The sequence below is a fragment of the Natator depressus genome, chromosome 24 (assembly GCF_965152275.1).
Source record: "Natator depressus isolate rNatDep1 chromosome 24, rNatDep2.hap1, whole genome shotgun sequence".
Classification (NCBI taxonomy): domain Eukaryota; kingdom Metazoa; phylum Chordata; order Testudines; family Cheloniidae; genus Natator; species Natator depressus.
In genome coordinates, this window is record NC_134257.1 from 22459142 (window position 1) to 22485862 (window position 26721).

At 61.4% G+C, this 26721-nt stretch overlaps 1 protein-coding gene across 3 annotated transcripts in view; it reads left to right on the forward strand.

Moving 5' to 3' along the window:
• Positions 1-1090: 1090 nt before the first annotated feature.
• Positions 1091-26721, forward strand: part of ERFL (ETS repressor factor like) — a 33393-nt gene continuing 7762 nt past the window's right edge. Inside the window, exons 1-2 of one of the 3 annotated variants that reach the window (XM_074938627.1) lie at positions 1091-1170; positions 25762-25843. In XM_074938627.1, the coding sequence (XP_074794728.1) occupies positions 25780-25843 (64 nt within the window). In that variant the 5' untranslated portion in view covers positions 1091-1170; positions 25762-25779. Of the gene's footprint in view, positions 1171-24161; positions 24259-25660; positions 25844-26721 lie in introns of those variants that run through there. The other 2 variants (XM_074938625.1, XM_074938628.1) reach the window with 2 other exon arrangements.

Consider the following 26721-nt stretch of genomic DNA (forward strand, 5'->3'; position numbering starts at 1 on the left):
AGGATGGAGGACAAGCGTGTGTGTATGTCACACTCACACTCACACACACACACACACACAGCCCCATTATTTTCTGCAAACCAGGCAGCGCCTCCTCTCCCTGTCTAAATGAAATCAGTCATTTTCATCAAGTGCCCGGCCAAATATTATCTACAGTCCATTCAGAGGGATCGAATCTTATTTAGAGTCGCGATTCGACATCTGTTTTCAAATTTGATCAGCTATGAACTTTATTTTCCGAGTTTGAGGAAAATTATATGCATCGATCCGAGGCCCTGGCAGCTCCTACAAATACAGCCCGAGCCCCGGCCTCTCCCTCCCGCCGGCGAGGGGAGGAGAAGGCGAGACACCGTCTCCTCTCACACACCTCCCTGCCTGCCCGCCCGCTGCCGACTCCAGCCTCCCCTGCGCGGCTCCTGCCCCCTGCGCGGCTGCTGCCCCCCCGCCCGGCTTCTGCCCCCCTGCGCGGCTCCTGCCCGCCTGCGCGGCTCCTGCCCCCCCTGCCCGGCTCCTGCCCCCCCCCTGCGCGGCTCCTGCCCCCTGCGCGTCTCCTGCCCGCCTGCGCGTCTCCTGCCCCCCCCTGCGCGGCTCCTGCCCCCCCCCGCGCGGCTGCTGCCCCCCCTGCCCGGCTACTGCCCCCCCCTGCGCGGCTGCTGCCCCCCCTGCCCTGCTTCTGCCCCCCTGCGCGGCTCCTGCCCCCTCTGCGCGGCTCCAGCCCCCCCTGCCTGGCTCCTGCCCCCCCTGCCCGGGTCCTGCCCCCCCTGCGCGGCTCCAGCCTCCCCTGCCCGGCTCCTGCCCCCGTGCCCGGCTCCTGCACCCCCCCCCAGCCTCCCCTGCCCGGCTCCCTCCCCTGCCCGCCCCGCTCCCGGCTTCCGAGCCGCCCCCTCTCTCCTCCAGCCCCCTGCCCGGTCCCGTCCCCCCCCCGCCACTTTCTCCTCATCTCTTCCTCGCGGCTTCTTTCCTTTCCTTTTCCTACCCACCCCCCACCAGTTCCGAGGGGCGCTGAATCCCCCCCCAAATAAGGGGGTGAATGATTTAATTTTAATGAAAAGAAAAACGTTTTAAGAGAAGCCCCCCGCAAAACCACCCCCCGGCTCCTGCAGCTGCCTCCCCTCCGACCTCCCCCCGCGGCCGACAGACCGACCGACCGGATGGTGACCGGACCGAACGGTGAGTAGCCGAGCTGGGAAAGTTTCCTGCCGGGGGGGCGGGAAGTTGGCTTGTCTGAGTTTGTGTTGTATTGCGGGGGGGGGATCTTGACTCCTGGACCGGGGGGGTGCAGTTCTGGGGGCAGCAGCTTCACACTGGACTTGGGGGGGGGCGGGTATTTTCCTTTCTGCTTGGCACACGGCGGGGGTACGGGGGGGCTGACCCTTGAGTTCCCCCCTCCCCATATTTCACACTATCATCGCCGGCGGCAACTTCCCCCTCCTGCCCCCAAGTCCCTTCCTCTAGAGGTGAGTTTCCCTGCCCTACCCCTGTCCTCCCCCATCCTTCTCTGTCCCAGCCCCCCATCCCTCTCCTGCCCTCCTCCCCACTCCCCCATCCTTCTCTGTCCCAGCCCCCAGCCCTCTCCTGCCCCCCATCCCTCCCCTGCCCCCCCCCACTCCCCCATCCTTCTCTGTCCCAGCCCCCAGCCTTCTCCTGTCTTCCTCCCCCTCCTTCCCTGTCCCAGCCCCCCCCCATCCCTCTCCTGCCCCGCCCCTCCCCAGAGCTAACTGGAGCCCGGTTTCCGTTTAGATTAAGGCAGGGAACCTAATTCCAGGGCAGGGGATCGAAGTTTCTGGCAACAAAGGGAAATAGCGTATCGACCCGCGGCTCCGGAGATTAAGAGACAAGTGTGTGTATCCATCAGCGCTAAACTGCCGCCCGCGGGCCCTGCGGACGCGCCCGGCCTGCCAAGGCCCTGCGCCGGGCCGGGGCTGGGGCAGGGGGGGCGGGCAGCCCCCCGTGCCGGCAGGGGGCAGGAGGGGCCGGTGGAGGGGGCTGTGAATGGAGTGACCCCGAGCCCCCCCTTACCCAGGGTGGGTCTGGGGGGTTGCCCAGCTTCCCCCCCATATCCCATTTCTCTCACCCCCCGCGTGGCCCCAAGGCTGAGTGACTCCCAGGCGCTGGTGCTGGAGGGTTGCAGCCACTGAGAGGGCAGGGGGAGTGGGGCAGTTTGGGGGGGCCATGTTTGTCAGGGCTCTCCCTCCCCCCGAGAATATCCCCCCTGGGAAGGGGGCGGGGGGAGTTGAACAGATTCACAGTGATTTTGAGAACTTTCTCCCCCTTACCTGTTGGGGGGGGTTCAGGTCAGCGTGTGGGGAGGGGGGGTGCCTGGTGTGCAACGCAGGGTGTGGGGGGAGGACCACGGCTGAGGGGGGGTCTGGGGCAGGGGGTTGCTGTGGGGGGCACAGGAGGGGTCCTGAGTCCAAGGGAAATACTTGAAAGGGAGGCCAGTCCGGAACCAGCCCCCCGCCCCCACCCCCAAGGAAGGAGGAGCGGGAGGGGCGACTCCTGAGCAGACCAGCTGGGAAGTGGGGGGAGGGGAAACAGGGCAAGACTTAACCCCCCCCCCCAACCTTTTGCTAATTTCCCGCTCGCACCCCCCCCCCCCGCACACTCCGGGCTCAGGAGGGGTGAGAGAGTGTCGGTGTGTCCGTGTCTGTGTGTGTGTGCCTGGCTCTGTGCGTGCCCTGTGTGCATGCGGTGTGTGTGTTTGTGTGGTGTGTGTGTCTGCGTGTCGTGCGTGCGTATCTGTGTAGGGTTTCTCTTTGGGTGGTTGTGTGCACAGGAGGTACAAGGGGCTGCTCTCTGCCCGTGTGTGTCTCCGTGTGTCCCTGATGCTGGGGACGAGCCCTGCGCTGTGTGGATGTGACTGGGGGACACGCACACACCAGTGCGGACGTGTGTCTGCTTCGCGTCTCCCAGCCCGGGCGGCCCAGGCCAAACCGGGGCTCGCTGTGTCTGCTGGGCGGCGTGTGAAGCCTAACCAGGAGCTGGGGAACCCCAGGGAGCGCGGCCACACAGGGCCACCGTGGGGAGACAAGTCCCTCCAGCTCCTGGCCACAGCCCCGCGGCCAGTTCTCCAGCATGGCCCAGCCCCTGGGGGGTCCTGGCCCACTGCGGCTCCCTGGGCGCGGACACTCGCTCTATGATCTGCCCCGGTCGCACAAACGGGGCCAGGAAACCCCCAGGGGAGGCAGCAGCCAGGGGCCTGTGCTAGGAAACGGGGCCTGTTCCTATGGTTTGGCTCCTTCCCGGGGCCGGCCTTAGGGGAAATGGCAGCCTGGCAAACTTGTATTTTGGGGCCCCTGGCCCCTGAGGATGCAGCAGCCCCCCATTACCCTGGCCCCCATGGGCTCCTCAGGATCCCCGGGCCCCCCACCCCCGCGCCCATGGGGGGAAACTGACCTGGATGCACAGAGCACCTGGCTCAGGCTGCTCCCCCTTCCTGTGCACGCCTGGGGGCTGGGAGGGGGGGGGAGCAAGGAAAAACACCAGGGCTCCCTGCAGCTGCTCACTTTCCCCACCTGGGCTGCGTCGGGGCAGGTAGAGCAGCCCAGCCCAGGTGGGGAATTGACCTGGGGCGCGTGGTGGGACAGTGGGGGAGGGAGCAGTGTCTGTGTGTCAGCGTTGCCCCCCCCAAGGAGGAAGCAGGGAGAAATCTGGGTGCCCCTCCCCAACAACACGGCGCTCCCCTGGCAGCTGGGAGCAGCTTCTGACTCTATGTGGGCAGCACACACCCCTCAGGGCACCCCCTTGACTAGGGCACCCCTGGGTGGTCGCCCAGGTGGCCCACCCCTAAGGCCGGCCCTGTGGAGTCCTTCCCTCCTTCCGTTCTCTCTTCTCCCTCTTTTCCCCTTCATGTCACTCACTTTCTCATCCTTTATCTCGGGATCAATTGTGACCCCATCCGCCCACCTGCCCTCTGCAAAACTCACCAGTCACTTGTTGGTGTGAACTCACCCCGTCCACACCAGTTCCCCGGCCGCACACAGCCTTCAGCCGTGTGTAGGCAGCGATCATCCCTCCCTGGGCACACGCCTCATCCATCTGTCCATCCCCCTAGACACCCCCCCCCAGCCACTCTCCCACCCTCTGTCTGTCTGTCCATCCCCAGACACCTCCTCTATCTATCTATCGCTAGAGATCAGGTCCCCACTGCCCCCAGGAGACTCCCTCTGTCTTTTCCTGCTCCCTTGGGATGCTCCCCAAGTCACAAAGATTTCCCTTGCGGGGAGGGGGGTTGACCTGTAGCTCCCACCATGTCCTCCAAACCCTGACCCTTGCACTCCCCCTGCCCTATATTAACCTGGCAAGAGCAGGCTAGAGCCCAGCCCCACATTCCCAGGATCTGGAGATGGGGGGCGGGGGCTGCATAGTGCCCAGGCAGGCCCAGCCTGGCAGAGGGATGGGGGGTGCATTGGGGCACAGGGGCACAGGAGGAGCAGGACTGGGCCAGAAGGGCGCAGTTGGGGAGCAGAGATTGGGGGGCACAGGGAAGAAGGAGGTGCAGGGCAGTGGGGAGCAGGGGGTGCAGGGCAGTGGGGAGCAGACCCGGGCCAGGCAGGGGCATCGCTAGCAGCAGCCCAGGGAGGAGCGGAGCCCCATCGATCGGCGCCCAGGAGCCGGCTGTTAGGATTGCATCTTGTCACAATAATTTATTGCTCTCATCCCCGCCTGATCGATGGTTTGAATTAGCGAAGCGCCCGGCTTTAATATTTACCCTCCGCGCTGCGCCTCCAATCTCCATCCTAATTGATCCGGACATGCCGAGAGCTGGGCCGGGGGGGGCGCAGCGATGGGGCCGCGGGGCAGGGGGACAGAGACCTGGGGAAGCAGAGATCCACACGGGGTGGGTGCCCACAAGGGCCCAGGGGCCATGAATGTGCGTGCACGAGTGTGCGTGTGCGCCCCCATGTGCATGAGTGTGCGGGTGTGCGTGTGCGTGTGCACAGACAGAAACAGACACACACATGGACACAGCCATTGTGCACACACACAAACGAACCCAACACACCCTGAGACACACACACACCACGCACAACACCCCTCCCCTGGTCCGGCTCCGGGGTTAGCTGTACCCCATCTTTCTGTCCTAACAGGCACAACCTCTGTGCGCCATTTCCCTTCGGTTTTCAAACTGGTTTCACTTCCGCTGCTGCGAACTCCAGTGCGGACGGGCCGCGTCCAGCCTGGGCAGCAGGCGAAGTGTCACTGAAATAAAGGCCCCGGCTGCTGTGATGGAAGCTCGTGCCAGTGGGAGAACGTGGGCGAGGCCGGAGTCTGTCCCGTACGTTTATCCCGGCAAGCGCCCGGGGGCCGGAGGTGGGGGCGTCGCGCGGGGGGGCCGGTGAGCAGCACCGTCCGCCCCAGCCGGACGCTGGGAGAACCGTACCAGCCACCCCCTGGCCCAGCCGGCCGGCAGCACGATGCGCATGTCCAGCTTACAGCAGTGCACGGGGGTGGGTAGAACCCTCGCACGGCTGCCTGGCGCCCTGACACGTTCCTGGTCCTGGCAGCAGCCGGGGCCCGGGACGCTGCCAGGCCCGGCGCTAGGCGCTGCACAAATGCGGCACGGAGACAGACGCACCCTGGCCCCCGGCAGCTTCCGAGCAAAGTATGAGGCAGGAGACCTGCATGACGGGATGGGCCGCAGCCCACCAGCACCCAAACCAGGCGCCCAGATTTTCTCGGCATCGCAGCACAAGGGGGTCTGAGGAGGGATTTGAAGGCCCAGGAGGGGATGTCTCCTACTGGACCAACTTCTGCTGGGGGGAGAGACGAGCTTTTCCTGGCACCTGCAAAGCTACAAACCACCGCATGTCTGTCTGTCTATCCAGCTATCGCTCCCCAGACACCCCCACTAGCTATCTCTCCCCATCCACCCCCCATCCCCATGCACCCCTCTATCTATCTATCTCTCCCCATCCACCCCCCATCCCCATGCACCCCTCTATCTATCTCTCTCTCCCCATCCACCCCCCTCTAGCCCCAGACACCCCCTCTATCTATCTAATCTATCTGTCTATCCATCCCCATGCACCCCCCTATCTATCTATCCATCCCGCTCCCCCATCTCTCTCTCTATTCAGCAGGGTTTCCCAAAGCAGTTTCGGCGCATAAAGCCCTTTGACAATCTGCCTGTCGATGTTTAAATTTGTTTTGAAAAGAGGCTCCTCTCCCCTTGGACAGTTCCCCTTGGGGCGGCCTGAGCCCGAGTTGCGGGAGAATCACCCGTTTTCTTCAGCCCTTTGGCGATGGGGCGGGGGCATGGAGCTGACGTGTGTGCATCGAGGGCTCTGTGTGTGTGTGTGTACCCAGGGCTGTGTGGGTGACTCTGGGTGTGTGTGTACCCAGGGCTCTGTGTGTGTGTGTGTGTACCCAGGGCTGTGTGTGTGACTCTGGGTGTGTGTGTACCCAGGGCTCTGTGTGTGTGTGTGTGTGTACCCAGGGCTGTGTGTGTGACTCTGGTGTGTGTGTGTGTGTGTGTGTGTGTGTGTGTGTGTGTGTACACCCAGGGCTGTGTGGGTGACTCTGGGTGTGGGTGTACCCAGGGCTCTGTGTGTGTGTGTGTGTGTACCCAGGGCTGTGTGTGTGACTCTGGGTGTGGGTGTACCCAGGGCTGTCTGTGTGTGTGTGTGTACCCAGGGCTGTGTGTGTGACTCTGGTGTGTGTGTGTGTGTGTGTGTGTGTGTGTGTGTACACCCAGGGCTGTGTGGGTGACTCTGGGTGTGGGTGTACCCAGGGCTCTGTGTGTGTGTGTGTGTACCCAGGGCTGTGTGTGTGACTCTGGGTGTGTGTGTACCCAGGGCTGTGTGTGTGACTCTGGGTGTGTGTGTACCCAGGACTGTGTGTGTGTGTGTGTGTACCCAGGGCTGTGTGTGTGACTCTGGTGTGTGTGTCTGTGTGTGTACACCCAGGGCTGTGTGTGTGACTCTGGTGTGTGTGTACCCAGGGCTGTGTGTGTGACTCTGGGTGTGTGTGTACCCAGGACTGTGTGTGTGTGTGTGTATACCCAGGGCTGTGTGTGTGACTCTGGTGTGTGTGTGTGTGTGTGTCTGTGTGTGTACACCCAGGGCTGTGTGGGTGACTCTGGGTGTGGGTGTACCCAGGGCTCTGTGTGTGTGTGTGTACCCAGGGCTGTGTGTGTGACTCTGGTGTGTGTGTGTGTACCCAGGGCTGTCTGTGTGTTTTGTCCATATCCAAATAGCTCCCCCCATCCCGTCTGTCTGCTCAGCAAAGAGACACCCGGACCGTCCTTGCCTGCAGTAAGTGGGGGGGGCCGGGGGGGCTATGGCTTGGCTGGCTCCGGCGTGTTGGGTTTGTGGGTACAGCGGGGTGTCCACACACACAGCTAGGAAAACACAAAACTACAGCGGATCACGCACCAATAGCTACGCAACCAACACACCGAACTACTGGATAGAGCGCGGGGGGTGTGTGTGTAACACACCTCTCGAAATACAGCCACCTGTCAAGGCACACGTGTAAACACAAGTATTGCAAGACACCAATGTAGAGATCCCTGCACACGTGCCTATAAATAGACACACAAATATATGAACACACTTGTGTATAAACACACACACGGGCTCAGCCCCTCCAGCAGGGGGCGGCAGGGACACACACACACACACACACACGACCTGGGCGTTATCCCTCCATAACGCCCCGCCTGTTAGGAACTCCCCATAACCCACTCTTTAGTGGTTTTGTTTCCTTCCTGCCTAGGGCCCCTCCTCGAGGCCGGCGGCCTGAATGGTGTTTGTCGCCCCCCGCGGTCCCTGCCAGCCCTTCCACACACCCCGCATTGCGGCCTGAGCCTGTTAGCCAAGCCCGCAGTGTGACACGTGTCAGCGCCCAGGTCCTGCCAGACCGGGTGTGGGGAGCTATTTGGGTATGGACAAAACACACACAGACACACACACAGCTCTGGGTGCACACAGCCATACCCAGAGTCACACACTCAGCCCTGGGTACACACACACACACACACCCCGGAGGAAAGGCCCGTGTCTCTGGCGCGGCAGGGAGCTGGTTTGGGCGCCGGGCGCTCTCGGCCCGGCCCAGAGGAAGCCGCGGGGCGAGGTCTGTGGGCCGGAGGGGGGTGGGTGGCTGCTGCTGGGTTGTGTTTAACCCTTGCAGGCCTGGTTCCCCCCTCCCCCCAGCCCCAGCGCGGGCTTCAATTAGCCCAGGCGGCCGGGCGCGCGACCTTACAAGTTTAATTAACTTCCCATCAGGATGAGCGATGGGGCGCGCCCGCCGCCGCGCTGATGTACCAGCGGCGGGGCCCGAACCTGCGGCCTCCTCCAGCCCAGCTCCCGAGGCTCCGCCTGACCGTCCCGAGCGCTCCCTCCCCGGGACAGGACCGGGGCGCAGCGCTCTCTGGCCGGCCCCTGCTCCCCAGAGGAGCTGACACGCGCGGGTTTGTTTCAATGCGACTTTGCCCGCGGGCGGGGGAGCGCTGAAAACTTTGAAAGAAACCCCTGGTGTGTGCGTGGGGGGGCGGGAATTGGGGTGTTCCAACGGGAGGGTGAGTGATGGGGGTGCGCAGAGCTCGCTGAGGGGGGATTTCAGTTAGCACCCGCGTTAGAAGGGGACACTGCCCTCTGCAAGGGCTCGGAATCATCGCAGGGCCAGGGGCCTGGGGAACGCCAGGCTACTTGAGAATCACCCCGACCCCAGCTGATTCCAGGAGATCAGGGGCGTTGGAAACCACTGGGTGAAGCCCCCCCCGCATTGTCCCGCCTTAGGGGCCTTCATTTTCAGTTTGTACCAAAATGCTCCCAGGTTTCACCCAATATTTCATAGTTCGGTTTTTACCAATTTTCACGCAGGGCTGGACACGCCAGAGCTCCCCGACCCCTTCCGGGGTCACCCGGCCCCCAAGAGCGGCCCAGGATGGACCCGTCCCAGACAACCGCAAAGCGAATGTTTTGCACCATTTCCCCCCGTCCGGGTGTTTTGAAATGCCCGTGACAGCCTGACACCGGTGTCTTCCCGGGGCTCCTCCCAACAGACAGAGCCGGGCGGGAAGCGCCTCGGGGCGCCAGGGTTTGATCGGGACCAGCCCAGGGCCTCGGCTCCCCGGCCGGGCGGGAGGAGGGAACCTGGTGACGCCAACGGAAGGAGAGAGAGAGAGATGGGATGTGTGTGTAAAGGGGGTGTGCGTAGATTGTGTGTGTGTGTGTGTAGGGGATGCGGGGTGGGGGTCTCGGGTGTATGTGTGAGTATGAAGATGGTGTCTGTGTAGATGCGATGTGTGTGTGTGTAGAGGGTGTGTATGTGAGGGGCTGTGTGTAGATACGTTGTGTGGGTGTGTAGATACTGTGGGGGGGTGCGTAGATGGTGTGTAGATACACTGTGGGTGTGTAGATGCGGTGTGTGGGGGTGCATAGATGGGGGTGTGTGTGTAGATGCGGTGTGTGTGAGTGTGTAGATGTGATGTGTGGGCATGAGTGGGTGTGGGCAGATGGGGGTGTGTGTTGTGTAGATGCGATCTGTGGGGGTGTGTAGATGGGGGGTGTGTGTGTAGATGGGGTGTGTGTGTGTGTGTGTGTGTGTAGATGCGGTGTGGGTGGGTGTGCAGATGGGGGGGGGACAAAGTACAACCCGCCCGTTGCTTTCCGAGCCCCTGGGGGGGTTATGACACTGGAATCCCAGGAACTGCCCCCCCCAGTTCTCCGGGGCCCTGAATTCTTAGGGTCAGTCAAAGCCCCTCGCTGAAAAGAGACGAACGGACTGTCCGTTACCGGCGTGGGCAGAGCCCCCCGAACGCCCCCCGGCTGGGGCGCCGAGCCATGGGGCGGGCTGGTCGGAATCGTTCCGCCCGAAGCGCTCCGGGCCCGGCCTGGGCCCCTCGCCGGATTCTGACCAGCCCCCGCGCAGGAAGAAGGATAAAAACGGGTCTTTAACCAACCCCCCCCCCACTAATGACCCCCCGGGGATCGGTGGAGGCTGGAGACAGGCCGGAGCCTTTCAGGCCCCGAACTCCCTTGGGGGCCAGGAGCCCGAAGGGTTCCCAGGCTCAGGCGCAGACCCCCCACGAGCGTGGGGGGGGAACAAAGAGCGGAGAAAGGCGCTTGTCACGTGGATGGAGGGGGTGACACGCCGGGGTCCCCTCCAGTCCCGTGTTCTTGGGGGTACATTCATCCCGCTGCAGGGATCTTGGGGTCCAAAGCGACCCACCCCCTGCGCTGAGGCCGGGCCAAGGGAACCCGGACAGGACCCCACAGCCCCGCCTCTCGCCAGGCCGCGGCGGGGGGAGGGGGGGGCAGTTCGTCCTAGTATCCAGCCGCCATCTCTCTGGCTGCAGGTGAAGCGCGTCACCCCCCGCCCTGCCCCCAGGAGAACAGCTGAGCTCACGCAGTAAATAGTTATTTGCATAATAATTATTCATAAACACAATCCCCCCCCCCCCCCGCTGCGGGGCCCAGGCGCCTCCCATCCCAGGTAACGAGCCCAGGGCGGGGCTGAGACCCGCCTAACCAGGAGCAGCTGGGACCGGCCCGGGACAAACCGCCCAGCGCTCCCCTGCCCGGCGCAATCCAGGGATCACGTGTTAACGACCCCGCCGGGAAGCCAGTCACCAGCAGATATTATTAATCCCCCCCCGTCCCCCCCAGGGCCAGGCCCCGACTGGTAATGACACAAAGATCAGCCAGGGGCGGGTAGGATCAAACCCTGGGGCCTGGGCGCCGCCCTAAAGCACCAGGGAAAGCAGCCGGCGGGTCCGTCTGGAGCCCAGTCCCTGTGCAGGAGCCGGGCTGACTTCACCCAGAGCCCCCCGTATTCGTGCCTCAGGAGGCGGAGCTGTGGGGGGCAGGGGTGTGTCTGGGAGCAGGCCTGAGGGGGTCACCAGAGACCCTCCAAAGGAAGGATCCGGGGCCGGCACCTGGGAACAGGCCCCGGTGAGATGTCTCGGCTCCCCCCAGGAAATCCACATCCCTCACCCGGTCGGACCGTCCTGCTGCTCCCTTCTCCCAGCTAGACGGGCAGTGGAAAGGCCAAAGCCCGCGAACCCCCGCCGAAAGCGGGGCTCAGGGCGCGCCCCGCAGAGCCCGGGCAAAGGGAGGGACAAGCTGGGAAGTCAGAGAAGGGGGCGCTGCTCCGCGCAGCTCCCGCCTAGGCCGGGACAGACAGATAGACAGCGCCGGGCACCCACTGGAGACATAAACCCGCTAAAACCAACCACGGCAGGAGCGTCCGTCATAACCCCTCCGAACCCCGGTACAGCGCCAGGGACCGGCCCCGCCAGCCAGGCCGGGGTCGGAGGAGCTCGGGGGCAGCTGGACTGTGGGGGGGGGGGTGCCCAGAGGTGTTTGATTACCCCGACTAGCCCTGGTTAGTGCGGCGGGATTCTGCCCGCGGCTCTGGGGGAGCCCCGGGGGGCCAGAGCTCCCCGCTCTCCTTGCAGGGGGCTCTGGGCTCTGGCCAAAGAGGCGCTTCACAAGTTGCTTTTGTAAAGTCTCCCTTCCCCCTCACCTAGAAAAAGCTTTGGGGGGCACCCCAAAACCTCGGAGTTGGGGGGCTGGTTCCCCTTATCACCAGGGCCTCGCTTCGGTTTCAAACCCAGCATTCGTCTCCCTGGCGGTGGGGCTGTAACCGCCCCCCCCCTTCACTCCAGGTTTGTTTAACTCCGTTTTCTACAGCCAGAGGCCAGCCCCCCCTTCCCGCCCCCTCATCCGCCTCCCCCCCCCCGGGACCCACGAGCACAAACAGCCCTCCAGACACTGGAATGCAAATGAAGGTGGGAAAAACAACACTGGGATTGCGGCGGGGGCGTCTAAAACCAGCCTCCCGCTCGCTTCTCCGGGGTGCGGCTGGAAAGCGGAGACTGGGGGGGCTGTGGAGGGCAGCGGGGCCCGGTTCAGGAGGGACCCCGAAGGAGAGGAAGGGGGGGAGTTAAGTCACCTTAGCGCGGTCTAGCGCAGCTGCAGCTTTCCTCCTGCGCGGGATCTTCCTGTGGCCGGGAGCGCAGGGCCGGGAGCGCAACCTTGATGTGGGGGGAGACAGGCCCCCGCCCCCCAGCTCCCTTCCAGCCTCCGTGCCGCAGCCGGCTCCTTGCAAACCCAGGGCAGCGGGCCGCGCTGGCAAAGCGGGGATGGGTCTTATTGGAAACCCCTCTCGCTGCCAGCCCGGGATGACCCCAGAGACCCCCAGGACTGGCTGACCCAGCAGGGCCGGGTCCTGGCGCCCCGCTGCCCGCGCGCTTGGAGAGCTTTGCGCAGGGCCTGCGGGGGCTGGGGAGGGTCCCGGCCCGTCTTCCCTCTCCTGGGGCGGGGGTAGCCGAGCGAGGTGGGGGGTTTGGAGCCGTATCGCTCCTGTTTCCCAGAGCTGGGGCAGCCCCACCTCTGGGGGGGTCCTCGCTCCCCCCTTGGGGGCAGACACCAGGGAGAGCCACTCCGGGTGCGCGCAGAGACCCTGGCACACGCAGGCACACGTCACACACTCTTCCACACCGGCCTCGAGCCGCCAACACAGAAGAGAGACTCGCATTGTTTTGCACACGCGGCTGCCCGCAGGTTTATCCAGGTTAGGCCCAGAACTGAAACCCCCGCGTGTGGACACACAAAAGCCACCTCGCGCTTACACTCGGCACACACGCACATGCAGACACACGCCCCCCCCCCCAGAAATGCGCGCGCAGAGAGAGTCGCGGGGCACCGGGCTGCTTGGTAGGCGCGGTGCGCTCCGGCTGCGGCAGCGGGCGGCCACGTGCCCGGGGAGGGTGTTGAGCTGCGGGCGGACCCATCCCTTCAGTGCAAGGGGGGGTCCTTTGATTTCCTGGCAAAGTATCTCGGGGCCAGCGCCCCCGCCCCTTGGGCAGGAGAAGACACCCAAGGACCCGCGCCTCGGGTTCTCCCGGCCAGCTGCAGGGCCGGGGCGCAGAAAAGGGCGTGGGCCAGGCCGGAGGGCTGTCGACGGGCGCGTGTGGCGACCCAGGGCGGCCCCTCGGCTCCCAGCCGCTTCGGGGGCTGCTCTGGGGGGCTGCGCTAGGCGGGAAGCTCCAGCAAGCAGCCCCGCGAAGTGTCCCCCACTCCAGCGGGCGAGAAGGTGGGGGTTCCAGGCTCTCCCTCCCTGCTCGGGCTGGGGGGGGGATGCGGATGCGCTTCCCCCCTTGCCTGGAGCGGGGTGTTTATTGATGCTCCTCCGGGGCTCCAGGACCTGTTCATTACCGGGGCCGCTGGAGCGCGAGGCAGGAGCTAACCCCAGCTGGCGCTGCCCCCCAGTGCCTGGAGCCGAGATTAGACACTCAGCCTGCTCCCCCCGCTCTCTCCCGGGAGCCGCTGCGGGGTTTGTGTGAAATACAGAGCCCCGCTGCGGGCCTCTGTCCCCGGCCCGCGGTCCTGCCGGGATCTTGGCCCTGGGGCTGGAATCAGCCCGAGCCCGACCCACAGCCCGGGGCGCCCGCTGGAGGGTCTCCCACGCAGCCCCGGGAAGAGCCAGGTTCTGGGTTAGCTGTGATCAGGGTAGGGATAGGTAGATAGATAAATTAGATTAGATAGAGGGGTGTATGGGGATAGATAGCGAGATGGATGGGCGGGCGTGTGGGGATAGATGGGTAGAGAGATTAGATCGATAGATAGAGGGGTGTGTGGGGATGGCTGGGGGGGCATGGGGGGTAGGTCGATGGTGGAGGGGTGCACGCGGATAGATTACAAAGGCGCTTCTAATTTCGTTTATTCGTGTTACTAAAGGCCCGTCTTTAGCTGGAATTCCGCTATTTGTATGATTTAAAATCCGTGGAGCGCAGCAGCCCGAGATTCAGCGGCTGGTTCCTTTGACGCTGGTAGATCGGGGGCCGGGGAGCTATTGGGCCCAGGAGACAAGGTGCCGGGTTTGCGGGGGAGCGCGGGACTCAGGGGGCTCCTGCCCTGCTCTCTGGGGTGCAGCGTGGGGCTGGACTGACCCTTCCCGGCCCTCCGCCCATTGCCCGGCCCGCTCCCGGGGACAGCCCCCCTGGCCTCGCCTCCCCGCGCCCCGCCTGTGCAAGAAAGAGGCGCTAAAATATGATTTAAAAAAGAAAGAAAAAAGAGAAATCAATTTTAATTTCGGCTCAGAAGATTGTGTGAACAGGCTCGGCACCTTGGCCGTCTGCTCCTTCCCAGCGCGGCGCTCTGTCCCCGCAGCGGGAGGGGGCCGGGGATACAACCCCCCCCAGCCCCCCGCTTTAGCCCGGAGCCTGACAGTGGCTTGGCTGGTCACCCGAGAGAGACGCTCCCTTAGCTTCCATTGACTCCCCGCCATTCCTCTGGACACAAGCCTGAGCGCGAGCAGAAAATCTGGTTTCTTTGTACCCGCTTCTGCCCGAACCCTGAAACCGAACCACGCCGAGTCCGCCCACGGGTTGGGGCGGGGGACGGGGGGCTCGGTTGCTCTGTTTTGTTTCCCTCCTTTTTAAACCACCCGATTCTGTGAGGACTTCAGGGGAAATGCAAAGAACTTAGCTGGCGATTGAGTCGATTGAAACTCGACTGGGGAGCGTAAAAATGTATCGGGTTAGCAACGACTGAGGAGCTGAAAAGCCCTTTGGATTTGTCTGTGTGTGTGTCTGTCTGTCTGTGTGTGTTTACTAGCCATTAACGGGTCATATAGTGTACTTTGATCTCCAGCAATCTAAGTCATATCATGAAGATCTCTGACATACTCTACGTACTGTTTCCAAAGTGTATCATATTTAATAGGGCATCTCTATCTATCCCCAGCCACCCCCTCTATCTATCTATCCCCCCATATACCCCCTCTATCTATCTATCCCCATCCACCCCCTCTATCTATCTATCCATCTATCCCCATATACCCCCTCTATCTATCTATCCCCCCATATACCCCCTCTATCTATCTATCCCCAGCCACCCCCTCTATCTATCTATCCCCCCATATACCCCCTCTATCTATCTATCCCCAGCCACCCCCTCTATCTATCTATCCCCCCATATACCCCCTCTATCTATCTATCCCCATCCACCCCCTCTATCTATCTATCCATCTATCCCCAGCCACCCCCTCTATCTATCTATCCCCCCATATACCCCCTCTATCTATCTATCCCCATCCACCCCCTCTATCTATCTATCCATCTATCCCCAGCCACCCCCTCTATCTATCTATCCCCCCATATACCCCCTCTATCTATCTATCCATCTATCCCCAGCCACCCCCTCTATCTATCTATCTATCCCCCCATATACCCCCTCTATCTATCTATCCCCATCCACCCCTTCTATCTCTCTATCCATCTATCCCCAGACACCCCCTCTATCTATCTATCTATCCCCCCATATACCCCCTCTATCTATCTATCCCCATCCACCCCCTCTATCTATCCATCCCCATCCACCCCCTTCTATCTCTCTATCTATCTATCCCCATCCACCCCTTCTATCTCTCTATCTATCCCCCCATATACCCCCTCTATCTATCTATCCCCATCCACCCCTTCTATCTCTCTATCCATCTATCCCCAGACACCCCCTCTATCTATCTATCTATCCCCCCATATACCCCCTCTATCTATCTATCCCCATCCACCCCCTCTATCTATCCATCCCCATCCACCCCCTTCTATCTCTCTCTCTATCTATCTATCCCCATCCACCCCTTCTATCTCTCTATCTATCCCCCCATATACCCCCTCTATCTATCTATCCCCATCCACCCCTTCTATCTCTCTATCCATCTATCCCCAGACACCCCTTCTATCTATCTATCTATCTATCTATCTATCCCCATCCACCCCCTCTATCTATCTATCTATCTATCTATCTATCCCCATCCACCCCCTCTATCTATCCCCATCCACCCCTTCTATCTCTCTATCCATCTATCCCCAGACACCCCTTCTATCTATCTATCTATCTATCTATCTATCTATCTATCTATCCCCATCCACCCCTTCTATCTATCTATCTATCTATCTATCTATCTATCTATCCCCATCCACCCCTTCTATCTATCTATCTATCTATCTATCTATCTATCTATCTATCTATCTATCTATCTATCCCCATCCACCCCTTCTATCTATCTATCTATGGAATATTTGATCTATGTGTGTGTATTTTATACAGCTCATATCTCTATATACAATATTTTCTCTGCATGGGTGTGTTTAATACAATATTCATACTTAATGTAAATACTGTCAGAGATCATGAAATGACATCGATTGCTAGGTATCAAAGTGTACAACGTCCTAAATATCATCAATACACATTACATTCTCTTGTAGCTAGCCAGGGAAGTCAGGGTTTCTCCGCGGGTATCGTTAGGGCCCATGATTTGCGAAGCGTGTGTGGACACTGTGATACACGTCCCGTCGTGCACGGACAGCGGGGACACGGCACAGCTCGTGTAAATCCCAGACCTCGTTGACCATATAGAACCTGTCGAGTTAATTTCAATCATCGGCCACAGTCACGGGGTCATTTGTATCTACCACAAGTTAGTCCTGTAAATTGTGTCCCAGGCATAGATATCGCCGATGTGCCTTGCGAGCACTCCAGGGACACACCTGTGTGCGGACACGTGGGGACGGTACAATGGCGGACCGGTGCGCGTTCCCTGTGAGCGAGACGGTCGATAATTATAGACACCCCCCCATGCACATATTTTATATACAAAATACATTGCATCCGTGATAAGATACGTGGGTTACAGGTGGAGATTTACAACCCATAGGGAAGAGACACTTTCTCTCTCTCTCCCTCTCCCCCAAGTGTAGGCGCGGTACAGCAGATAACATCGTACACGCTAGGTCCATAATAACAGCGGCGGGATGACGGGCGGCGGTGTGTAGAACAGAGACTCGCTCTTTCCGAGCTATCTCACCGCTCAGCAAGACACACCAGGCCCCCTCCCTCTCTCTCGGGCGCGGGGGTGGGGGTCTGTCTCTGTCTCTACCTACATGGTCAATATACATTGTACCCGACTGGTCGGCCCCGCCCGCCGCGTGTTTCTGCGCATTGAGAGAAGTTTCGCCCAACAGCGCGAGCGCCGGGCACGCGGCGGATGCTCTTTAGCCTTTGGGGAGCAACGAACCCCAGCGGCCGGGAGCAAGGGGGGGAAGGGCTGGGCTGGGCTGGGGGCGGGGCGGGGCGGGGGGGCTAGAAATGATCCCTTTGGACGCTTTGCTCCGGCGGGCGAGTGAGACCTGGCAGGCAGGAGCGTGAAGCCGAAACGCGAGCGGCCCTTTCTCCCCGGAGACACGCCGAGGAGAGAATCCCCTCCCTGCGGGGAAGGCCCGGGCAGACGCGGCCCGAGAAGGAGCAGCCCCTCGGGGAATGGCCAGTAACGAGCCGGGGCGCAGAAGAGAAAACCACCGTCAGACTCCCGGCCACCGGTAATGAGCGTGGCTAATAAATGCCCAGCGAACTGCTAAAGAGCCATCGGGCCGCGTGGCCATGGCTAGTGTCACAAGTCCCCCGCCGGCCACCCACCCGCACGGTCCGGGCCCCCCAGACACCCCCAGAGCTCTGCGCTGCCCCAGACCCGTGCCCCGCACCCGGCCCCACACCTCATCGAGCAATGCCCGTCCCGCCCCAGTCCGTGAGTCCCTCCGCCTCCAGCCACGGGCGCCCGCTGGCTCCCCGGCCATGGTCCCTCGCCTTCCGCGCGGGCCGGGGCGAGCAAAGTGTCGCGCGCGGTGTTTGGCCCGGGTCAGGAGCTGCGCGCGCCTCACCCCGCACAGTGCCCGCAGCCCGCACAGAGCCAGGCCTCCGCCCCCCTCCCAGCTCAGACCCCCCCCCGGGCGACTGTTTCCTGCCCGCGCGCCCCAAAACCATCCCCCACCCCCGCTTTGGCCCGCTGCAAAGACCGGGAGGCGGCGGCAGGGCGCTGGTTCGCGGCCGGGGCCCTGCCTCGTTGGGGAACGTGCCCCCCCCGCGCCGCTTGAAAGCTCTGCCGGGCGTTTAGGGCCGGCCCCGCTCGGCGGCCCCGGCGGCCTCGTTAGGAGCCGGCGTTTGAATCGGGATCTGAAGGCTCAGATCAAAGCGCCTCGCTGACGATTAGTTTCCTGGCTCCGCATCGATCCGCATCGATCCCGCCGAGCCCGCCCGGACCTGGGCGACGGGGCGGGCCCGGGGCTGCGCGCAGCCGGGCTGGAAAGGGGCCGCGCTGCCCCCGCCCCCCGCTTTTAGCCCCGGGTTACAAAACAATGAGAGAAGCCGCCGAGCCCGGCTCATCCCGCCAACGCCGCCGCCGGATCCCGATCGATAATTAATGACAATGAATAATTTACAGCCTCGACGGCGGGGGAGGGGGGCGACCCTGCTCGAGTGAAAAATAACTAAACCCCCCCGGCTCCCTCGCCTGCCCCGCCGGGAGCGCCCGGCCTCTGCCCGGGCCCGGCCCTGCGAAGAGCAGCGCGCGGCAAAGCGTGTGTGTGCGCACGTGTGTGTGCGCGTGTGCGCGCGTGAGTGTGTTTACTTGTGCGAAGGTGTCTCTAGACAGAGTTGTGCATTTCTATGTGTCTGTGTGTGTGTCTGTGTCCACCGTGCGTGTGTATATCTGTGTCCAGGAGAAGGTGGGTTTGGAGCACACACACACACACGCGCACACAGACACGCGTGCCCAGAGCTCCGTGTGTGCACAGGCAGGGGTGTGTGTCGATCCGGACGATGGCGAAGTGCGCGGCCCGCTCTCCGGAAAGACAAACAGAGAAGTCAGAGCTGGGGGGAACCTGGGTCTCTGCCCCCCCACCCCCCCGCCGCTCTGTTTTTTAACAGTCTCTGTAACACGAACAGTGACCTCGCAGGCTCGGGGCCCCGCGGGGGGGGGAGCTGGTGGCGGGCGGGGGCGCGCTCCCGTCTCTCTTTTTTGGGGGGCGGGTGAGGCTTTGGGCTTGACGCGGAGGGGAGCGGGAGGGGGAGACAGCAGGCGGGGGGAGGGGGAATTCCCTGAGCTACTTGTTATAACGTTTCTCCAGGAGGTAGCCGGGAAGTTGAAAGCGTCGGTAACCGAAATCAAAACTAACAAGGAAATGATCCGGCCTCTCATCTGGGCCCGGCTCCTGGGGCCATGCGGCTGGCAGCTTCCTCTTTGATTGTGAAAACGCAGTGCCGCCCCAATCAAACGGAAATTTACTGCAACCCAAGGGGGGCGGGGGGAGCCGAGCCCACGGCTGGCGGGGGGGGGCGAGCGCTCGGCGGTCCCCCCACGGCACGGAGCTGTCCCTGGCGCCGAGACAGAGACTCCCGTGAGACGGGTCAGCCCGTCCGTCCCCGTACATGGCCACTGCCTCGCCCCCCTGTACCCCTCCGTACCCCTTCCTCCCTCCGTGCCCCCTCCGTACTCCCTCCTCCCTCCGTACCCCTCCGTACCCCTTCCTCCCTCTGTACCCCCTCCGTACCCCTTCCTCCCTCCGTCCCCCCTCCGTACCCCCTCCGTACCCCTTCCTCCCTCTGTACCCCCTCCGTACCCCCTCCGTGCCCCCCTCTGTACTCCCTCCTCCCTCTGTACCCCCTCCCTACCCCTTCCTCCCTCTGTATCCCCCTCCGTACCCCCTCCGTACCCCTTCCTCCCTCTGTACCTCCCTCTGTACCCCCCTCCGTACGTCCTCCGTACCCTTTCCTCCCTCCGTACCCCCTCTGTACTCCCTCCTCCCTCCGTCCCCCCTCCGTACCCCTTCCTCCCTCTGTACCCCCTCTGTACTCCCTCCTCCCTCTGTACCCCCTCCGTACCCCTTCCTCCCTCTGTACCCCTCCGTACCCCCCTCCGTGCCCCCCTCTGTACTCCCTCCTCCCTCCGTACCCCTCCGTACCCCTTCCTCCCTCTGTACCCCCTCCGTACCCCTTCCTCCCTCTGTACCCCCCTCCGTACCCCCCTCCGTACCCCTTCCCCCCTCTGTACCCCCTCCGTCCCCCCTCCGTACCCCTTCCTCCCTCTGTACCCCCTCCGTACCCCCTCCGTGCCCCCCTCTGTACTCCCTCCTCCCTCTGTACCCCCTCCCTACCCCTTCCTCCCTCTGTATCCCCCTCCGTACCCCCTCCGTACCCCTTCCTCCCTCTGTACCTCCCTCTGTACCCCCCTCCGTACCTCCTCCGTACCCTTTCCTCCCTCCGTACCCCCTCTGTACTCCCTCCTCCCTCCGTCCCCCCTCCGTACCCCTTCCTCCCTCTGTACCCCCTCTGTACTCCCTCCTCCCTCTGTACCCCCTCCGTACCCCTTCCTCCCTCTGTACCCCTCCGTACCCCCCTCCGTGCCCCCCTCTGTACTCCCTCCTCCCTCTGTACCCCCTACGTACCCCTTTCTCTCTCTGTACCCCCTCCGTAACCCCCTCCGGACCCCTTCCTCCCTCTGTACCCCCCTCCGTACCCCCCTCCGTACCCCTTCCTCCCCTCTGTACACCCCCCTCTGTACCCCCCTCTGTATCCCTTCCTCCCTCTGTACCCCTCCGTACCCCCCTCCGTACCCCTTCCTCCCTCTGTACCCCGCTCTGTACCCCCCTCTGCACACACCCCTCCCTCTGTATCCCCTCCATACACCCCCTACCTCCCTCTGTACACCCCCTCTGTACCCCCCTCCTTACCCCTTCCTCCCTCTGTACACCCCCCTCTACCTACCACCTTCTGTACACCACCCTCCCTCCCTACCTCTGTACACCCTCTATCTATCCTCATCCACCCCACCTCGATCTATCTAGCTCTACGCACCCCGGTAACTAGCTCTGTACCCCCATAACCTTCTTTTCCCATCACTGTGTCCTCCAAGGCTCTGTTTCTACTTACCCCCCCACACACACCTTGGTGAGCGTGAGTGCTCGTGCCCGCGTGTGAGACACAACCTGCCTGGTGCTTTCTACGTGTGTGCTTGTTCCTAGTCACCTGCGGACACCAGCGCCGGGCTGTTCTGTACACACCCGGCCTGTGTGAGTGTGTTTGTTGTGTACGTAGCTGAGTGAGGACGCACTGGTGTGTGCCTGGGTGTGGGCTGAGTGTGTAGAGACACGTGTTTATCAAACTACTTACAACATTAGAAATCCACTCTGGGGGTGTGTTTCTGAGAGATGTGCAGACACTATCAGGTGTGCGAGCGTGCACACGCCCCCCCCAGCGGAGAGCTCCCGAACTAGTGTGCGTTGCGGGAGCTCAAGTGAAGTGACTGGAGCAACGACAATTTACACCATGTGTGTGTCCGGTGTGTGTTGGTGTCTGTTGGGGTGTGTGTGTTAGGATGTGTGCGTGTTCGTGTGTTGGGATGTGTGTGCTGGGGGGTGTTGGGATGTATAAGTGTAGGTGTGTGTGTGTTAGGATGTGTGTGTGTTGGTGTGTGTGTGTTGTGTGTTGGTGTCTGTCGGGGTGTGTGTGTCGGGGGTGTGTGTTGGGGTGTGTGTGTGTTGGTGTGTATGTGTGTGTGTGTTAGGATGTGTGTGTTGGGATGTATAAGTGTAGGTGTGTGTGTTAGGATGTGTGTGCTGGGGGTGTTGGGGTGTGTGTGTGTTGGGATGTGTGTGCTGGGGGGTGTTGGGATGTATAAGTGTAGGGGTGTGTGTTGGGATGTGTGTGTGTTGGGATGTGTGTGTTAGGATGTGTATGTGTTGGGGTGTGTGTGTGTGTGTGCTGGGATGTGTGTGTGCTGGGGGGTGTTGGGATGTGTGTGTGTTGGGATGTGTGTGTGTGTGTGTGTGTGCTGGGATGTGTGTGCTGGGGGGTGTTGGGATGTATAAGTGTAGGTGTGTGTGTTGGGATGTGTGTGTGTTGGGGTGTGTGTGTGTGTGTGTGTGTGCTGGGATGTGTGTGCTGGGGGGTGTTGGGATGTGTGTGTGTTGGGATGTGTGTGTTAGGATGTGTGTGTGTGTGCTGGGGGGTGTGTGTGTTGGGGTGTGTGTGTTAGGATGTGTGTGTGTGTGTGCTGGGGGTGTTGGGGTGTGTGTGTGTTGGGATGTGTGTGCTGGGGGGTGTTGGGATGTATAAGTGTAGGTGTGTGTGTTGGGATGTGTGTGTTAGGATGTGTGTGTGCGTGCTGGGGTGTGTGTGTGTTGGGGTGTGTGTGTGTGTGCTGGGGGGTGTTGGGATGTATAAGTGTAGGTGTGTGTGTTAGGATGTGTGTGTGTTGGTGTGTGTGTGTTGTGTGTTGGTGTCTGTCGGGGGGTGTGTGTCGGGGGTGTGTGTTGGGGTGTGTGTGTTAGGATGTGTGTGTGTGTGTTGGGATGTGTGTGCTGGGGGGTGTTGGGGTGTGTGTGCTGGGGGGTGTTGGGATGTATAAGTGTAGGTGTGTGTGTGTGTTGGGATGTGTGTGTGTGTTGGTGTGTGTGTGTGCTGGGGGGTGTTGGGGTGTGTGTGCTGGGGGGTGTTGGGATGTATAAGTGTAGGGGTGTGTGTTGGGATGTGTGTGTGTTGGGATGTGTGTGTTAGGATGTGTGTGTGTTGGGGTGTGTGTGTGTGTGTGCTGGGATGTGTGTGTGCTGGGGGGTGTTGGGATGTGTGTGTGTTGGGGTGTGTGTGCTGGGATGTGTGTGCTGGGGAGTGTTGGGATGTATAAGTGTAGGTGTGTGTGTTGGGATGTGTGTGTGTTGGGGTGTGTGTGTGCTGGGATGTGTGTGCTGGGGGGTGTTGGGATGTGTGTGTGTGTGCTGGGGTGTGTGTGTGTTGGGGTGTGTGTGTTAGGATGTGTGTGTGTGTGCTGGGGGGTGTTGGGATGTATAAGTGTAGGTGTGTGTGTTGGGATGTGTGTGTTAGGATGTGTGTGTGTGTGCTGGGGTGTGTGTGTGTTGGGGTGTGTGTGTGTGTGCTGGGGGGTGTTGGGGTGTGTGTGTGTTGGGATGTGTGTGCTGGGGGATGTTGGGATGTATAAGTGTAGGTGTGTGTGTTGGGGTGTGTGTGTGCTGGGGGGTGTTGGGATGTGTGTGTGTCGGGGGTGTGTGTTGGGGTGTGTGTTAGGATGTGTGTGCTGGGATGTGTGTGCTGGGGAGTGTTGGGATGTATAAGTGTAGGGGGGTGTGTTGGGGTGTGTGTGTGTTGGGGTGTGTGTGTCGGGGGTGTGTGTTGGGGTGTGTGTTAGGATGTGTGTTTTGGGATGTGTGTGTGCTGGGGGGTGTTGGGATGTGTGTGTGTTGGTGTGTATGTGTGTGTGTGTTAGGATGTGTGTGCTGGGATGTGTGTGCTGGGGAGTGTTGGGATGTATAAGTGTAGGGGTGTGTGTTGGGGTGTGTGTGTGTTGGGGTGTGTGTGTCGGGGGTGTGTGTTGGGGTGTGTGTTAGGATGTGTGTGCTGGGATGTGTGTGTGCTGGGGGGTGTTGGGATGTGTGTGTGTTGGTGTGTATGTGTGTGTGTGTTAGGATGTGTGTGCTGGGGAGTGTTGGGATGTATAAGTGTAGGGGGGGGTGTTGGGGTGTGTGTGTGTTGGGGTGTGTGCACGCGGCCCCCTGACCCGCTGGACCTGGGCGTGACCGCCCCCCCCGCCCGGCCCATCCCCACCTCCCGCGGCACCCGAGGGTCGAACAACATTTGTCTTTATTCCCAGTGTCACTTTCTGTCTCCTGCCCAAAGTCACGCAGCGGCCTGGCCACGTTTCCATTCCCCGCTGTAGCGAGTGGGTCTGTCTCTGCCCCCCCCCCCCCAGCTGCAGGGACTGCGGGGGGGGGGAGCAGTTGGAGGAAATACACGCGCTTGTTCAGAGTTAATGAAGACAAAGTAAGTGGCTGCCAGGCCCGGCCGCTTCACACAGCTGCTGAGAGCCTGGGAGAGACGCTCCGAGCCCGGCCAGCCGGGTCCCCAGCGACCCCGACCCAATCCGGGGGGGCGGGGGGCTGGGAAAATAAAGAAAGAGTTGATGGGGATAGATAGAGGGGGTGTCTGGGGATAGATAGATAGAGGGGGTGGATGGGGACAGATAGATGGGGGAGGGTGTGGGGATAGATAGATAGATAGATAGATAGATAGATAGATAGATAGATAGATAGATAGATAGATAGATAGAAGGGGTGTCTGGGGATAGATAGATAGATATATAGATAGATAGATAGATAGATAGAAGGGGGTGTCTGGGGATAGATAGATAGATAGATAGATAGATAGATAGAAGGGGGGTGTCTGGGGATGGATAGGTAGAGGGGGTGTGGAGACAGACGGAGCCATCCAGCGCTGATGGGGACGGGGCGATAGAGGCTGGGGGGGGGGGTGGCAGAGGCGAGGCAGAGGGGCTGGAAGGGGGGAGCGCGGCGGAGCCAGCGGAGGAGGGAACTCGCCTCTCTCTGGCTCGGGGGGCGAAGCCATGGAGAATGCAGCGGCCCCGCCCGGCTGACAGGCGCCCGGCACCTGCGCGGCAGCGGTAATTATCCCCGGCCGCGGTCTGCGCCCCGGGAGGATGGGTGGGGGGGGATGTGTCCTGCCCAGATACAGATAGAAAACTGGGCGGGAAGAGGGGGCAGAATTGGGGTGTATGTTGGGGGTCGGGGTGGAGAGGGGGCAGAATGGGGGTGGCTGGGTATTGGGGGGAGGTTGGGGGTCAGGGTGGAGAAGGGGCAGAATGGGGGTGTCAGGGTTTGGGGGGAGGTTGGGGGTCAGGGTGGAGGAGGGTCCGAGTGTGGGTGTCGGGACATTGGGGAAGGGGTGGAGGAGGGACAGATTTGGGATCTCAGGGTATGTGTGGGGCAGGGGAGAGGTTTGGAGGAAAGGAAATGGGGAAGAGATGAGTTGGGGTATATTGGGCCAGGCAGAGGTGGGGGGGTCTATGGGGGATGCTGGGGTGTGTGTTTGGGTGGTTCTTAATCCTGCCTAAAACTCAACGAAACAGCTAGATATGGAGTGGGGGGATCCAGGAGTGGGGGGTTGGTGGAGGGGAATATGGGGGTGCTGGTACAATGAGGGGTTGGGGTTGGTGGGGGTGCTGAGTATAAGTGGGGGCTTGGGGAGCGAGATTCCTGATTTAAGACACAGAAGATGGCAGGCAGGGGGTGTCTACTGGGGGAAGAAGTTTTGGGGAGAGGGTGATGGGGGAGGAAGTGTCTTTGCTCTAATTAACGAGCTGGGTTAATCTCTGTGGCAATAAAACCCCTGGCCCAGACCCCCCCCCTTCTGTTTGAAGTTTACATTGTAAAATATGGCTGGTGAGCGAAGGGGATTGGGGGGGGGACTGGGGAGTCTGGGGGGACGGGGGCAGCCGGGGGGGCCCAGGAGGGGCTCTCTCCGAGTCGGGGACCTGCTGCGTTTGGTTCTGGTCCCTTGGAAATGATTCACTACTGAGGAGTTGGGGAAATTCATGGCGATCCTTGTTCCTGCCCCCACATGGGAGTAATTGGGGTTCACTTTGGGGCTGCACAGGGGCCAGGGGGGTCCCAGAACCACAAATCCAATGACCCCTGGGATGAAGGGGGCGGGGGTCTTTTAAATCCCCCCCCCGAATGGAAAGGGGTCCCCGCTTTCTGCCCTGTGAGCCGGCCCCTCTGTGGGGTTCGGGGTGGGGGCTCCATGGCCGCGGAAGCAGGAAACTTCCCGGCGAGAGACCAAAGTTCTGAGAGCGCCCCTCACCGGGGCCTCCTGCCTGCCCCTCCCCCCCCCGCGCCTTTCTTTCTTTCTTTCTTTCTTTCTTTCTTTCTTTCTTTCTTTCCCTACCTTACTGATGCCGTCCTTCCCTCGCTGTCTTTTCACGTATCTTCTCGTTTTCTGTTTCACTCCCTTTCTTTTTGTTTCTTACCCATTCTCTCTTTCTCTCCTTTTTCCTCCTTAGCCACCCATTCTCTAGCCCCCTTTCTCTGTCTTTTCACTCTTTTTCTCTTTCCTATTTCTCTGTCTCTCCACCTCGCTCATTCGCTCTCCCCCTCCCCTCCTGCAGGTCTCACCTCTGCCCAGTATGGACTGTAACTGCGTGTCGGATCTACTGCTCACCTCCCCGGTGCCGGCCCTCTGGGCTCCAGGTAAGGACCCTCCTTCCCCTCCCCACCTCCGCCTCCGCCCCTCGCCCGAGCAGGCAGCTGACAGGGACCGGGCCCATCCCGCACCCCCAAACGGCCCCAGGCTCCAAAGAGCGGGGCACTGGACCCAGGAAAGGGGAGACTGGGGGTCCCTCAGCCCCGGGGGCCCAATGCGGGGGGGTCCTCCCCCCAGCTCCCGGAGAGCTTTAAACTCTTCATTTCATCCCTTCAGATGTTCAGCACATAGGGAAAAAATCTCCCACCCCAGCCCGGCCGCCGGGCCCGTTGGGTTGCGGGGTGGCATCGTGTGATGAGAGCCGCATCTGAAAATCTGACTTAGCACTTGGCTGTTGGAGTTTGTGATTCTGTCTGTCCTTCCCCAGACCCCCCTTTACCCCTCCATCCCTCCCCAGACCCCCCTTTACCCCTCCATCCCTCCCCAGACCCCCCCTTTACCCACCCCTCCCTCCCCAGACCCCCCTTTACCCCTCCATCCCTCCCCAGACCCCCCTTTACCACTCCATCCCCAGACACCCCCTTTACCCATCCATCCTGCTCTGTGTGTGTATTGTAGCATGTGAATTGACATGGACACATAGCTGTCATGCCGTCTGTTTGTATGTTTACAGACACACACACACACTCACAAACAGCATGTGTGTTGATAGCTACGTTATAGATGTGTATCCTCGCACTACAGACATTTACACACAGACCGAGAAATACACAGCGAGCTAGAGCCAGCTCTCTACACACACGCACAGACACCCCTGCCCACACACGCACACACATGCACACACACGTACACACACGCACACACGCACGCACACACACGCACACGCACACACACACGCACCCCTGCCCGCACACGTACACACACG